We start from the raw sequence: 15938 nt of genomic DNA, 5'->3' as shown, positions 1-15938 counted from the left end.
TTCAATCTCAGTTCACTCTCCAAAAAATATTAAAATATTTTAAATTCAGAGATAAAATGAAGATGATATACAGCATGTGCATAGCATATGCTGTGCTACTTAAGCAAAGGTGTCCAATGAAACTAAATATTATTGTGCTACTGTAAAAACGTTTTTTTTTTTTTGGTAAATTTTAAAGAAGAAAGCACAACTTCCATTTGGCTAATTTAAATATACTTATGTATTTATAGCATAAATACATAAATTTATAGTATTTGATATAATTTATAATATCAATTTATAACATATGTTTATATTATAATAAGTAACACCTTTTAAGGTATATTTTGACTTGATTGGTATTTTACCTCTTTGAATATCAGAAAATATTTATGTCAACAAAATAAATCATGTACCTACTGGCTATCGAGCAACGGCAGAAAAGAAATATTTGCATAGAAAGTGAAGGAGATGGGATGCCTGGGTGGTTCAGCGGTCAAGCATCTGCCTTTGGCTCAGGGTGTGATCCCGGATTCCTGGGATCGAGTGCCACATCAGGCTCCTTGTATGAAACCTGCTTCTCCTCCCTCTGCCTGTGTCTCTGCCTCTCTCTCCGTGTTTCTCATGAATAAATAAATAAAATCTTAAAAAAAAAGTGAAGGAGACTCATCAAAGGAAGGCATTTCAGACTGATTGCTACTACAATTGTTCTTGGAAAGAGCCTGTACCTATATCACATCTTCAAGATGCAAGGAAGGAACAGATTAACCTACCTGTGATGTACATGTGCTATTTTTCCCACTATGACTATCTAGCAAAATTAGGACATTTTTATATTAAATGAATATATTTTTTCAAAAAGTGTACAAAATATTATCAGAGCATATAAAATTACCCAGCCATCCTGAAAACATGAGGATGTTTAAAACAGACTATGAATTCCTTTTGACTACTAGTATTTTATCTACTAAATCTTTTGTTAAATGTTGAAGCGTGGACATGAATTTATTGTATATTAAAGTGAAATTTTAAAAAATGAGAAAGCATCTAGGCAGTTAGTATTAGTGGATTAATGAGATTAGGAAAACATAATTTATAGAATATTACAAATTAATGGATTAAAGAGTCATTACTCAATTTTGATGTAGTCAACCCCAAACTCAACATGGTTACAATTTTCCCACATGCAGAGGTAATGACTAACATAAAAAATTGCAATAGAAAAGCAAAAAAAAACCCGAACACCCTATAGTTCATAGTGAAATTGAGAAAAAAATAAATGTATGACTATTTTGCTACTGATTGTTTTGATCTGGACAGAAAACAAACATTAATTACATTAAAAGGGGTTTCTACCAATACAATATGGATGACGTGATACAAGCAAAAACATGCTTACCAGGAAAGGAAGCTACTTACTGGGGAAAACCACATCACTTTAAGAATCCAAATCGTAAGAGCAAAATTCACAAGGAGGATGATGAGTAGAAGAAGAACAAATAAGTATAGGCAACGCTTTCTCCAGCCATAAATGCCAATTTTGTAGACACACTGGTTCTCTGGCCTCTGTATGTGGGTACCTTCTGTGGTTGTAGTGTACTGTTCGCGGACCATCTGCCATGGAGTAGGGGCAGGGTGGGAGAAGGGCCAGGGAGGGGTTGAGAGAGAGAGGGAGGGCCAGAGAGAGACACAGAGAAGGAGAGAGAAAGGGAGAGAAGAGGTGTGAAGAGATAGAGTTTAGAGAGAGGAAAGGAAGGAGGGAGAGAGAAGAAAGAGGGAGAGGCACAGAGATAGAAACAGAGAGAGAATTTGTCAATACTGATTTACTAAAAGTACGACAAAATAACACTTTTTACCTCAATAATAAATTTCCAAAATTAAGATGATTTTTAAAAAGAATTGAATATTACTTTGAAACACATCACCATTTCAAACACAGAGTGTGAGTAATCTATCATTCAAAATAGTTTAGATATGGCCAATCCATTTGAAATCCAGTGACCATATTTTCAGATTTTAATCAATAAGTATATAGAGACAACTTGCAAAATTCTGCAGAGTTAAACTTGGAATTGAAGCATCAACCTAAAATAACTTACCAAGCTTTTAAAAGATTCAGTGGGAGGAAAATCAAGCTGATACCTATATATCTTTCTAAAAATGGAATCCAATTATTTAGTTTTTATGTTAAAGAATTAAAATCACATCTTTCTTCAGTTGCTAAATTACTTAGAATTAAAGGCTCTCTTCAAGAAATCTACCACACTAATTTTTGCCTATAATAAAATTTCCCAGTATTAACCTACTTCCAAGAAATATCAGAATGTGTAGGTGCATACAAATGTTTACAATATTCATTGTTTGTAAATAAGAGTAAATTTTCATAAGAATTTCAACTCCATGAGATTTTATTTATTTAATTTTATTTCTTAAAAATTTTATTTATTCTTGAGACACACAGAGAGAGGCAGAGACACAGGCAGAGGGAGAAGCAGGTTCCTTACAGAGAGCCTAATGCAGCAATGGATCCCAGGATCACGCCTTGAGCTGAAGACAGATGCTCAACCACTGAGCCCTCCAGGCATCCCTCCATGGGGAGCTTTTAAAGAATTATTCATTATTTCACTTTACATAGAGGAAAGAAGAAAGTGGTTTTAATTTATAAAGTGAAGATTAGAGATTATGAAGACTTTCCTGATTATAAATGTAGTAAAATGATGACTCAAAACATAAAATATTCTCCTCTGGGATTTTTTTTTTTATGCAAAGGTCTTATTTATTTATTTATTTTTTTAGGAATGGTTTGGAGGTGTCCTTATTAAAATAAGTCATAGTCTTAAATAATTCTTTAAATCTCTTTCCACCTCAATTATTGGGTTTTCCTATGTTCTAATTCATTATATAAAACTGCTATTCATCACGTAGGATTTTCAAATACTCAGGACAATCTACAGTATTCAAAACCTAAATGCTTACTGATTTCAAAACTGGCATAACCTATTTACTCATTTCTTTGAGCTCTTCAATCTTCCTGACATTAGAGTCCACCTCATGCACACAGTTTCTCCAAAGTCCTAGGAGTCATCCTTGATTCTTCTCTTTTCCCTTCAAACCTCTCTCATCTTATCAGCTCTGCTTTAACATGTATCCTGAATGTGTCCACACCTCTTGCCCCCACGCTAGTTCAAGCCACTATGAACTCTCTTACCTGTACTACCGCAAAACTGGTCTTCCTTCCTTCCCTCCAGAAACCATTCTCTACCGAGCAGCCAAAAGTGCAAAATGTAAGCAAGCTCCAATCATTCTGTTCTTTCAAGCCCTCTAATGGCTATTCCTCACACTGAGAATATCTGAATCCTTCTGTTACCTGCCACACCCTACATAAGGGGCCTTTGCTTACTTCTTTGACATCATCTACCACCATTTTGTCTTTTGCTTGTAATACTCCATCTATTCTTTAACAGACCAGGTTAACTCACTCCAAGACCTCCGTCCTGAGCATTGTCTCCACTTGAAACACTCTGCTGGCTCCTTCTTAGATTTCAACAGCAGCTCCCATGTCATTTTCTCAAAGAAGTCTTCTCTGGGCACTGAGTCACTTGCAATTGCCTCACACTATTACATTTATTTCAAAGTGCATGTCATCATTTGTAATAATAGAGGCAACTCCAGAATTTCTGTGAAGCATAGGCTGAGAGACTGCAATTGGATTGGGAAGAGAGGCCAGAGAATCTGAATTTATAGGAAATGCACTATTTTACCGTATTGCTACAGATTAGTAAAAATAGCAGCTTTCCAAGAATGTGTGTACACAGTTTCCAACTGCTACATATCTCTATTCCTATATATAATTTCCTATTGCTAGTGTAACATATTATCACAAATCTAGTGGCTTAAAACAGTACAATTTTATTGTCTTTCAGTTAGGGAGGTCAGATATCTAAAAATGGGTCTTTGTGGACAGGTTCGTATTCCTTCTGGAGGGTCTAGGGAAAAATCTGTTCCTTCTTTTTTCCAGTTTCCAGAGGCTGCCCACATTCCTTGGCTACAATCTGTCTTTATGTTGCCTCAGCTCCTTCTGACTTTAATCCTGCTACTTCCCCTTCATAAGGGCCTTGTGATGACATTGGGCCCACTTGGGCAACCCAAGACATTCTCCCTGTCTCAAAGGCATTAACATAATCACAACTGCAAAATCCCTTTTACCATGTAAGGCTCCAGGAATCAGGACATGGACATATTTGGGGGCCATTATTCTACCTTTCATAGAAAGCTTTTTTTACACTTACATAAAATGGGAAAAATCTTAATATCCATTTGAGACAATTTTGTTGTGGCTTATAGGAGAGCCAGAAGCAATTCTGTTATGAGGGTGGCCCTTAAATCCCTCTAACTTGGTCCTGGGCATCTGTTTTGATTATTCATTCACCTGTTTATTGACTCCTTTTCCTTAATTTAAACTCTATGTGAGCCTTGTTCATTGCTATGTCCCTAAAATAGTGTAACAGACAGGTAATATGCACACAATAAAATCCATAAGTGGATGAAGAAATTGAAAGAACTATTGAATTTGACAAACATTCACTGAGCTATCTACATTCCAGGGACGATGTTACCCAATGAGGCTAGATAGATGGAGTGAACCCTCTGAGTTACACATTAATAAAACATTCTATGACTTATGAACATACGGAATCCGTTAAGAAAAGATCTAGTACTTGTGATCCAATGCTCTTCTTTAACAATGATTTGAATGAGGAGTTAATTCCAAAGGGGACCTCGGCTAAGTAGATAAAAATAAAACATGCTGTCTCTGTTAAAGCATTTCCAGAAAAGACCTGTTGGAAAGAGGACTAGTAATATATGAGGCCTCTAGGATTTTATTATTGAAAGAATACTAACAAGGATGAACTAAATAAGACTGGAAAGTCAGTCTTAGAAGGGGTGAGCCACCAGCCTGTGGCTCCTGAGGATGGTGATTATGCTTTTACCACCATATGCCCTGGCAGACAGCAGGCACTTCATAAATATCTACAGCACCATCTCCATTTCTCCACTACTTCTTCCAGCAAAACTCCTTGAGTGGGTTGACTATACCTACTGTCTAACTATGTGTCTTCCTTCTCTCTAGAGCTTAATTACAGGCAGGCTTTTTTGTTTTTGTTTTCGTTTTTGTTTTTTTAAGATTTTATATATTTATCCATGAGAGACACAGAGAGAGAGAGGCAGAGACACAGGCAGAAGGAGAAGCAGGCACTCTGCCAGGATCCTGATGTGGGACTTGATCCAAGGACCTTGGGATCATGACCCTAGCCAAAGGCAGACGTTCAACCACTGAGCCACCCAGACACCCCTGGCACATAGTAGGTGCTCAGTAAATACTGAATAAATTAATTATAACCATTGAATGCACATATCCCCAGATACTTTTATTTAAATTTAAATAACAAAAAAATAAAATCAGTTTAGAATTAGTACAGAGTTTCCTCAACTGTTTATAATTAGTAACTTGAAACCCAGTCACAATGGACTAGATTAGTGTGCTCAGTTGTTTGCCGTGAGAGAGGTAGCAGGCTCTACTGTAATCTGCCAAAGGTCTCCCAGGGAAGAGGAAGCTGGGGAAAGTGCTCTATTTAATTCATTCATTCGACAGAAAGAGAGAGAGTGCATGGTGGGGACGGGCAGAGAGAGAAGGAGAGAGAATTTCAAGCAGACTCCAGCATTGAGTTTAGAGACTGATGCAGGGGTGGATCCCATGACCCAGATCATGACCTGATCGGAAACTGAGTCAGATGCTTAACTGACTGAGCCACCCAGGCACCCCATGAGTCACTCCACTTTTGTGCACCTACTTTGCTGACTAAGAGACTGGATCCCATTTCCTTAGCAGAACATACTGACTCCAGGCTCACTTTAAGAAGCTGGTGATCTGCTTTTTGTCCTTCCAGAGTTGAGCTCTATTTACCATTATTTCTGCTCCCACATCTGGTTCTATTTTTTCCCATTGTATTTCTTCCTCTATCATGTTTTACGATTGCTCACTTTAAGTATTTTGGTTAACCTCCTATTGCTATTATTTCTCAGTGTTGATTATGTTGCATAAAACAAGGATTTTGCTCTAGACAGGCATGATTTAAATGACTAAGTGGAATATCCAATTTAAATTTTTTTTCTTTTTTTAAATTTTTTTCTAAAAAAATCAATTTTGTTATTTAATAAATTCTTAGCTTATAGTTTTCATAACTCAGTGGCTTTCATTTTTATTTGATACCGTGTATTACACTTTTGCTAGAAGAGACTTTCAGAGGCTATCTGGTTCAGCTTGCTTCCTACAGATCTTTACTATAAACAGCATTGGGAAGGATACCAATACTTCAGCATTTTGAAGTCAGACAACAGCAAAGTAGTATTTATAATGGCAAGAAATTACACTGGATCAATGCAGAGTACTTTGCGATCTATTTATAAGGCCTTTACCAAAAAATTAATGAAGCAATGCTTTATCATCTTAGAACTCAAAACCTATATTCCAAGATAAAGAATTTTGAATTTTGCCATATGTTGAATAAAAATTACCTTTATAGATCACTTTATTTAAAATAATTAATGTTATTAAAAAATTATACCTCTTTCCCTGTTAACCATCTTTCAGAATATGTTGATGGTGGTATATTTAATTTTGATGGGTTTTAAGGCTTCTCTCAAATACAGATATCAATATTTTAACTGACAGGGATTCAGACATGAAGTGTAATACATTTTTGCATAAATATCAGTTTTTATATACTTGGAATTCATGGTTCCCTATTTATTATTTAAAATAAAACCACCTTATGGATAGGAATTTGGTCTTTAATATTCTTTGATCCTTGTCACGGGACATAATATAGTGAACTGAGGATTGTGGCTACTAAATAAATGTTGTTAAATGACATTCTTAATTTCAAGCATCATTTATTGACATGCCTAATTTGGATAGGTTCTTGCCAGGAGTTTGAGACAAAGAGATCATAAATACATGGATGATGTTGAAAAGGAGTCAATATGATGTTTTTAAAAATGGGTTTGAAAAGAACCAAACAGACTCTTTAGAAATGAGAAATTCAGTTACATTTTAAAATTCAAAAAGTTATATAGCTTGAAATTATAAGACATATAAAGTATATGTCTTATATGTATCTAACAAATATGTAAGAAAAGTCTTAGAAAACATGACAGCATGTTAAAGATATGAGAAATATGAAGGGAAAATGATGGATAAGATGGTTTAAATGTGCTCTACTGGATCTTCAGGGGAATAACTAGAGAAAATACAGGAAAGACAACGATTAAAGGGTAATTGTGAAAAATTTTCTCTAATTGAAGATAAATTAGACTTAAAACAGATACTGACTCCTGAGCTGGATAAATTAATTGAAATTTATTAAAAAAATTCTGCATCTGGAGAACACTAAAAGCAAAGAAACCTCATGACAAGTATAGGTCCCAGAGTTCAACCTTGTAAATGTAGTCATGCTGCGAAATTAACAAACTCACCCCAGTGAGGGTCTATATATAGGAGGGTCTGGCAGAGAGTTCAAATCCATCCTTTCCCCAGCTAGCACTTGTTGGTAGGGCACCTGCTGAGAATGATCATGAGCTCTTGGGCCTGCACAGTGATTTCAAGAAGAAAGGGAAGGAGGAAGAAACAGTGATTCCATGAATCTCCCAGTTAACCTATTCTGGGAAGAGTAATCTAGGAGATTATTGGTGATAGGAGCTCCATTTACTGATTTGCTTATTTCCAGCCCAACACACATAATACCACCCATCCTTTTACCCCAAAGGAGATGAAAACTTCAGCCACTCCTTGACAATGGGGCAGGAGCAGAGGACAGGCACCATCTATCACTTATGTCATATCTGAACTCTCATAATGACAGGCACATTACAGTGGGGGATTGTTGTAACACTACAGATATAAAATATATTCGCCAGCAGGCTGTATAAATGCTAGACTTGTATGAGTCTAACAAACATTCTGATATACCCACTTCTATGTATATCTATTCATCTATATATAGTAAATAAAAACTGAAGAAGTTCCAGAAATAATGAAGCAAGCCATTATCCTAGTGGAAGATTTTAGCATACCTCTACTGATAGATCAAGCCCTCCAAAATTACTGCTGCTATATGAAACCTGGACAATACCATTGAAATGTGTTTAAATGGATATGTAAAGAGCCCTATCCCTGAAACAGGGACATGCTTATTCTTTTTAAGCATACATGTAACATTTACAAAATCTGGTAACATACTGGTTCACAAGGAAGTATGATGAAATGCCACTTGATTCGTTTCTTACAAATTCTTTGTGGATAATATAGTAAAATTAGAAGTGCATTACACAATAATGGATAAAGCAAAAACCAAAGTCTTTGAAATATGTTAAGAGGACTAGGGTTGAGGCTTGACGATTATGCTCACTCAGGTACATATATATGATTCAGATTATATTTTCCTGCCATAATCCCAAAACAAGGGATGGAGGATGTCCAATGGGCAAGCTCCCCAGCCATCTTCTCTCTCTAAGGGAGATTCATCTGAGCGTTAGGGATGGAACTCTGACTGCTTTGAGTTAGGTTCTGCCAGGCCACAGGGCATGCTGACTGGAGGCTTACCAAGCCTCTAGTAGCACCCATCATGTCAATAAAAAAACTGCAAGGAAATTATTTTTGAAAGTCTCAAAAACTGCCTTTCATACCACGTAACATAGCTCTGACAGCCAAGCAGCATAATTTATTATGCAGCACACACTATAATGTTATGTCATCCATTAAAACGACAAGGTAACTCACATGAGTAGTCACCTGCAAGACTATATAACCATGGCCAGTAGGATTTATGTGCACATAATAGGCAATCGAGGAGTATGTATTGGACAAAGGAATATATAGAGAGTGGGACTTACTGGATGCAAAGCGTAGTTTTGCAAGGATGAAAAATGAGATCACAACAATAGAAAAAGGAGAATAGAGCCTAAAACAAGTCCCCACACAGAAGTGATAAATAAGTAAATGGAAAGTGAGAAATAAGAGACAGCCAGTATAGATGGGCCACTCTTCCAGGGAAGAAGTTAGTGTGCTTATCTAAAGCACAGGTGATGCTGGCACTGAGAACCACAGGACATCGGAAGAGTTCTCCCTCCATTTGCTTTCACACTTCCAAAAGATAGCTAATTCCTCTGTTAAATTAGCTAATTCTGTCTTTCTGGCCTCCCTGTTTGCATCATAACTCACATCACTGTGACAAGGTATAAACATTCAGGAAAACAAAGAGTCATGGGGAGGAGACTGCTCCCCTCCCAATTCAATAGCTGATAATAAATTGGGGGAAAACATCAGCCTTAAAGACAAGGTTGATACTCTTAAAAAACACAAACAATTCAATAACAGTTGAGCAAAGCCATGCATGTACATCAAAGAAATGTAAATGACCAATAATATACATAGTAAAAAAAGTTTAGCTTCACTGGGAACCCAAGGAATGCAAATAAACACAAATGCTGGAGCAGTTGCAAAGACTAAGGGGATTTAAAAAGTTATAGTAGCCAATACTGGCAAAGTGTCTGAAATGTGAGCACAGTAGTCCTCTGCTGGTGAGCGTGAAAGTGATTGTGATCCTTCTAGACAGATACTTTGTTTGAGGTTCTCAGTGAAGAATACCAAGCAATTGCAATTCTAGAAACTTAGTCCATTTTCATTCCTATTTCTTTGAAAATTCATATTTCAGGATATTTACTGTAACATTATCTATGATGGCGAAAAACAAGACAGTAAATAAATGAAGAGTAATGAGTTCAGTGGATTCTTATGGTATGACAAAAATCAACTGCTTGGAAACAAAACAATATCCCAGGGAAAGGCTAATAATAGGGTGTTAAGTGAAAAAGATAGATTATTGGGACGCCTGGGTGGCTCAGCGGTTGAGCATCTGCCTTTGGCTCAGGGCCTGATCCTGGATTCCCGGGATGGGGTCCCCTGTCGAGCTCCCTGCATGGAGCCTGCATCTCCCTCTGCCTGTGTCTCTGCTTTTCTCTGTGTCTCTCGTGAACAAATAAATAAAATCTTTAAAAAAGAGAAAGATAGATTATTGAAATACATATTAAAATGTACACATAGAGAAAAGACAATGACATTTAAAAATTGTTAATAATTTTCCACACACTCTACCTTTTTTCATTGAAAATTGCATTTCCCAAATGTTTTTCTGTATTCTTTCAGATTTATAGAATTTTTATAATTCTACCTTTTGAGATCTATTACTTTGATAATGCTAAAATTCAAACATACTTTCCTCAGTGTTTTGTCCTTCTTTTTATTAAACAAACTCAGAAATTGGAGACTTTTTTTACAGTGTCATATAGTATTTGACTAAGGGGTAATGTTAACAGCCAGAAATTGAAGTTGGCAGAAATCCGACGCAGCGTAGTGATTGAGCGAGAACAGTACTCATGTCAATTAGAAGTGTATGCATTAAAGTATCATAACGAAGACTGCCACATTTGGAGACCTAGCTTCATAACCAGAACCAGGTGTCATTCAGTACCAAACATGCGCCCCTTCTTGGCATGGTTCATACCTACCATAACCTCTGATTTAGTGCACCTACATCAAGTGGAGAGAGACAAATTAGTAGATGGCTGCCGTGAGAGCTAAGTCGATGTTAACAAAAACCTATACCGAGATGCTAGAAGCCCAAAAGCAACCGTGTGTCTCCCTGTTGAAGGCCACTTAGTAGCCTCTCGGCACGCTTCGTACTCAGCTCCATTCCACTGGTGCATCCAGCCTTTCCAGTCCCGTCTCATCCCACTCTGCCCTTCTCAACACTGGCTTCCTTCCATCTCTCAAACAGAATAAGCTTTTTCTATCTTTTAGCCTTTGTATGTTGCTCCTTCTGACTGAAAATTTGGTCCATACTGCATGGCCACCACATCCGACTGGATTTAAATGGTCTCTCATGAGCACCCCCACTTCCATGTATTTTCTGTCCTGTCATAATTTACAACTGCATCCTGGTTCTCTCTTTCATAGTATTGTTGCTCAGGATAGACACAGAGATAACCTTTGTTTACTTTTTATTGTCTATTCCTCTTTAGACTCTTATCCCCACAAGGGCAGGAAGGATCCTTTGTTCACAGTCATATGTCGAACACCTAGACTGGTACCTGCAACAGAGCGGGCACTCAATTATATGTAATTGTTACAGGCAGGCAGCCAAATAAAATATATCCACATAAATAATGTATTTGTGGAATAGATTTACATGTCTAGGAAACAGCATAATGGTTAAAAATGTGTCATTCCTTCTTTAGTCATACATATTATCTCTCTCACCCATTCTTTAACTTCAACTTCAACAGAAACTTCACGAACAGCTAGGAAAAGAACTAGAACATATCATGCAAAAGAGGGAAATGACAGATTGACCCATCATTATTTTCCAGACCCTTTTATTGCCATATGTCATAACTCATAGGCTGACATTTCCCTCATTTCACATCCAGCAGGCCTGCATGTGACTCCATTTGGTAGAATGAATGTTAATCATAAGCACTCTTTGTGCCTGAACAGCACATTTTGGATCAAGATCATATAAAGTTTCACCCTGATAAAACAAATGAGTTGGATTTGGGAGGAAGATTGTTATAAAAAAAAAAACCACACACACTGTTTCTATTTTTGCTTTTCAACTATAGTATCATAGGTATTTCCCTTTTGCTTTCATAAAAACCAGACTGAGTTCTAAAGACATACCTTACTGCGTTCTGTCAACTGATCAACTCATATGGCCCAGCAGCCTTCTCCTCAAAGTAGACTCCTGATCACCTTAGTCTTAGGGCATGTCCTGACTTTTGGTGGGATATGTTTAAAAAGCTGTCTGACAGGGCTCTGTGGCTTTGGCACCTGGTCCTGTCCATGAGATGCAGTCCACAGAGCCACATTTCCTTCTAATCCCTGCACCTGCTCCCTGGAGACTGGAGTTCTCATTGCTGTTTTATCTTCTCTTCCCTCTTTTTCTTTAAAGATTTTATTATTTATTTATTCATGAGCGACACACAGAGAGGCAGAGACATAGGCAGAGGGAGAAGCAGGCTCCCTACAGGGAGCCAGATGCGGAACTTGATACCGGGACCCCAGGATCACACCCTGAGCCAAAGGTAGACGCTCAACCACTGAGCCAACCAGTCTTCTCTCTTCTCCTCTCATCCTTCTTCACACTGGCATTCCTTTTTCAAAGTCTACTCCAAACTGTGATCTGCTAAAGTTCTGGGGAAACTGTGGAAAAAATTTACTTGGAGACTCTCAGTTTCTAACAATTAAGACTCCTGAACAAAAGTGGAAGAGAAAGGCATGATATTACTTGATCCTAGCTTATCTGTCTTTAAAATACATACTTCTTTGATTTTGATGGCCTAAAATAAATACAAGGATTTAGTTTTTGATGTAATATGTAGTCTTTTAGGAAACAGTATATGGTTATGTTTTCTTCCCCCAAGTTCTTGTGGATTTTTTTTGGCAAATTCCTCAGAAACTGCCCACAAATGTGTGAAATATTTCATTGCATAGCATTTTCTGAATGTTATATCAACAAAAAGGATTACCAAACATAGAGTTTAATTATGCAATTTTTCAAGAAGTTTTTTTTTTTAACACATGAAAGTCTCACTGGGCTGTTTATTGGTGTCATCACTTATAAATGCTTTCCTAATATCATGAGTAATGTAATAGTTTTCTTCTAAGCCTAATGCTTACAACTGATATTCTCAGAGTTCTTAAGGTCCACCTAACACCTGTATCTGCTGGCATCTTTCTCACAACAGGTAGAAAGTAAGACTTATTGGTGGATTATACGTATTTAACATCATGAGAATTATGTTTAATAAAGGTTATTATGCCTCTGTACTATCATTTTTCTAAACAAGCCATTTTATTATCATTAGATCCCTAACATTCACAATAAATCCAGTTAACCTTATAACATTTTCTCTGATACACCCCCTAATATATTTATAAATCTTACATATGGAGAGGCCTGTATTTCCCTGAAATTTGCCATCATAGCTCCAAAGGGAAAATGCACTTTTCCTAGAATAATGGTTAGCACATAGTGTTATACTTGCTGCTATTGTATACTAAGCACAAAATTCATGCTCTTTCGACTTTGAAGCCAGATCATACTAGCATTTCAAAGAATGTGTATTTATAGAATAGGATAGTGCCAAACCTTGACAAGGTTCTAGAAACTATTATTACAGATACAACTCATATAAAATCAGAAAAACTCTAAAATATTATTAATAGAATCAATTATAACTCAAATACCTATTTACTATTATATGAATGACATATTTATGTATTTTCCATAAATATTTTAAATAGAGCCATTATGTTAAAAATGTTCACTATCAATTCCTCCTCATATATAAAAAATGAAATATTTTTATGATTGTTCCTGTAAAATATTTTTATTACAGAATATGATTTAATCAAAGTGATCACCAAAATAATAATGGACTCTAATTTGTCTATACAGAGAGTAAGGGATCATTAGTTATTTGAAGTTAGCCCCTATTTAAGGTGAAATTATCCTAGCAGTTCTGTGGTATCTTTAACTTTTTTTTTGAAGGCTTTATATTTATTTGACAAAGAGGGAGAGAGCCCAAGCAGGGGGAGCCTTAGAGTAAAAGGGAAAAGCAGACTCTCCACTGAGCAAGGAACCTAATGTGGGGCTGGATCCCAGGGATCATGACCTGAGCCGAAGGCAGACACTTAACCTACTGAGCCACCCAGGTGCCCCTATGGTTGCTTTAACTTCTTCCCCTACTTATGAATCCAAGTAGATTAATCTGAAATGCAAATTGGTCTCTTCTGCCTCCAGTCTCCTCCACTTATTCAACATCCAAAATATATTGCATCTATGTTCCCATATCATTTGTCCCATACCTACAAGGGCAGGATTTTTTTTCTTCTGTTGGTTCTTAGCCAGTCCCACTGCCTAGAGCATTGCCAATATCTGATGATCAAATGGATGAATATAATGCAAAGATGAATTCTCCATAAATGATATTTTTATATTGTTCTACTGGATTATACTTTAGTCATACCTATAAAAGTAAAACAAGGAAAGAAAATTATTTTCTAAAAATTCATGCCCAAATCAGATAACCATAAAGACAGAAAACCTGAAGATTACTCTAAGCAGATACTGTGGTGTGCCACACAGACCTCCCCTTATCACCAAGAAACTCATTCCCCCAGCCATCAGGACTGCTTCCTGTTCACAATGCATGCCTGAGTCCCTGCCCCAAAGACTGATGAGGGCAGACCCACCCAAAGTGATGCCCCCTCAGGCAGCTAGGACTAGTCAGTCTGGTGGCATGAGGGCTTGGCTCCTGCCTTCATGTCCATTCTGAAGGGTCATTCTGACTCCAGAGAGCATCCTCTACTCCTCATCTCTCCCCAGCCAACCCTGTGGGATCATGGAGGCCTCTGTTTTCACTACCTCACAGTTTCTTCCTCTTCCCATTCCTGTTTCCTCCACTCCTATTCTTCAGAGCTATTCTTCCTAAAAATACTTCTTAATGAACTTCCTCTATGCAAATTTCAATCTCCTGTTCCCCCCAGAGAAATAGAGTTAACAGAGTTGGTGGTAAGAAGAAGTCTGGGAAAGTGAATCCAAAATGGTATTTTGGAGCTGGATCATCTGTCAATTACTGGCAACAAGGACCCTGTTTCTGGCAGTTCCTGGATTACAGGGCTATGCCACAGCATGCTGTGGTGGCATCACTGTGAAAACTGCCCCTGGTGGTGACCGGGGGATGGCACATCAGTGGGAGGAGACTTACTAGTAGGTGCAATGCATAAGGGGTTGGAGGGCTTCAAATGAAGCAATCATAAGGGCCACGGAATTGATGGCTCTTCTTTAAGGCATTGGAGAAAGACAATATGAGACTGAGATGGTGCCAGGCAAATTGCAAAAATCAGAGGGCCTCTCTGGCAGCTGATGAAGACACCCTCTCTTCCTGTAACTGAAGGGTAGAGCAACAGAGGATCCAGCCTTTATAAGAGTCATGGAGTACCAAAGAAGATTGAATTCTCAACCCAAACATGTCTGTTCTGCTGGAGCCAGGGCCCCAGCAGGGTGGCAGTGGAGCTCTGATATTTGGAATGAGACATCTGGGCCAATGCACTTAAGAAACTAGAAACTCCAGATGTTCCTAGAATGTCTGAATCCAAAGAGTGGCCCATTCCTCCTTCCCACTTGAAGAGGATGTGACAACCTGCCACTTGGACTGTTCTCTCCTGGCCAGTTGACCAAGAGTTGGGGTTAAAGCACCATATAACTAGGTAGGGACAGGCAGGGCCTGATAAGGGAATAAAGGGACTATCCAAAGGGCCAGGAGGCCCTATCCAGCAGGTGTGTCAGCAGGTAACAATGTAGCTAGCACTGAGTCTGAGGATCTGGACGCATCAAGGAAGATACCAAGTGGACAAAGAAGCATTTGGTATTAGAGCATCCTCTGATGAACTTAACACCATGGCAAAGGTCTTGGAAGATGGCAGTAATATACTGCTAGGTTGGCCTTCAAAAGCTCGGAGAAAGTGATGGCTTCTATAGTGAAAGACAAAATCCAGAATTACTAGTTGTTGAAGAGGACGAGGATAGTTGGGCAGCCACCAGGGGAGTTCTCTCCATCTATGCAACAAAGAGACATTGAGGATGGATAATCAGGAGGCTGAGTGCCACTGGTTCCTATAAAAATCACAACTTTTTGTTCAGGTTCCAGACCTGGAAACCCCTGACTGAAGAGAGACCTGGTCCCCAGAAGGAGGTGCCTGCAACACCAGAGCAAATGGACATAGCAAGGACTCAGCCAGCCCTGCTCCAACAGAGCCCAATAGTGAACAATAGTGG

At 37.9% G+C, this 15938-nt stretch overlaps 1 protein-coding gene across 3 annotated transcripts in view; it reads right to left on the bottom strand.

Moving 5' to 3' along the window:
- Positions 1-15938, bottom strand: part of SGCG (sarcoglycan gamma) — a 125585-nt gene that overhangs the window by 78665 nt on the left and 30982 nt on the right. For 2 of the 3 annotated variants that reach the window (XM_041765529.1, XM_041765531.1), the window contains exon 2: positions 1399-1593. In XM_041765529.1, coding sequence (XP_041621463.1) covers positions 1399-1593 — 195 coding nt within the window. Of the gene's footprint in view, positions 1-1398; positions 1594-7515; positions 7628-15938 lie in introns of all 3 variants that reach the window. The other variant, XM_041765532.1, reaches the window with a different exon arrangement.

The sequence above is a fragment of the Vulpes lagopus genome, chromosome 8, assembly GCF_018345385.1.
Source record: "Vulpes lagopus strain Blue_001 chromosome 8, ASM1834538v1, whole genome shotgun sequence".
In the NCBI taxonomy this organism is placed as follows: Eukaryota; Metazoa; Chordata; class Mammalia; order Carnivora; family Canidae; genus Vulpes; species Vulpes lagopus.
The sequence above is the reverse complement of the archived record's forward strand: the minus strand, read 5'-3'. Positions and strand labels throughout refer to the sequence as shown.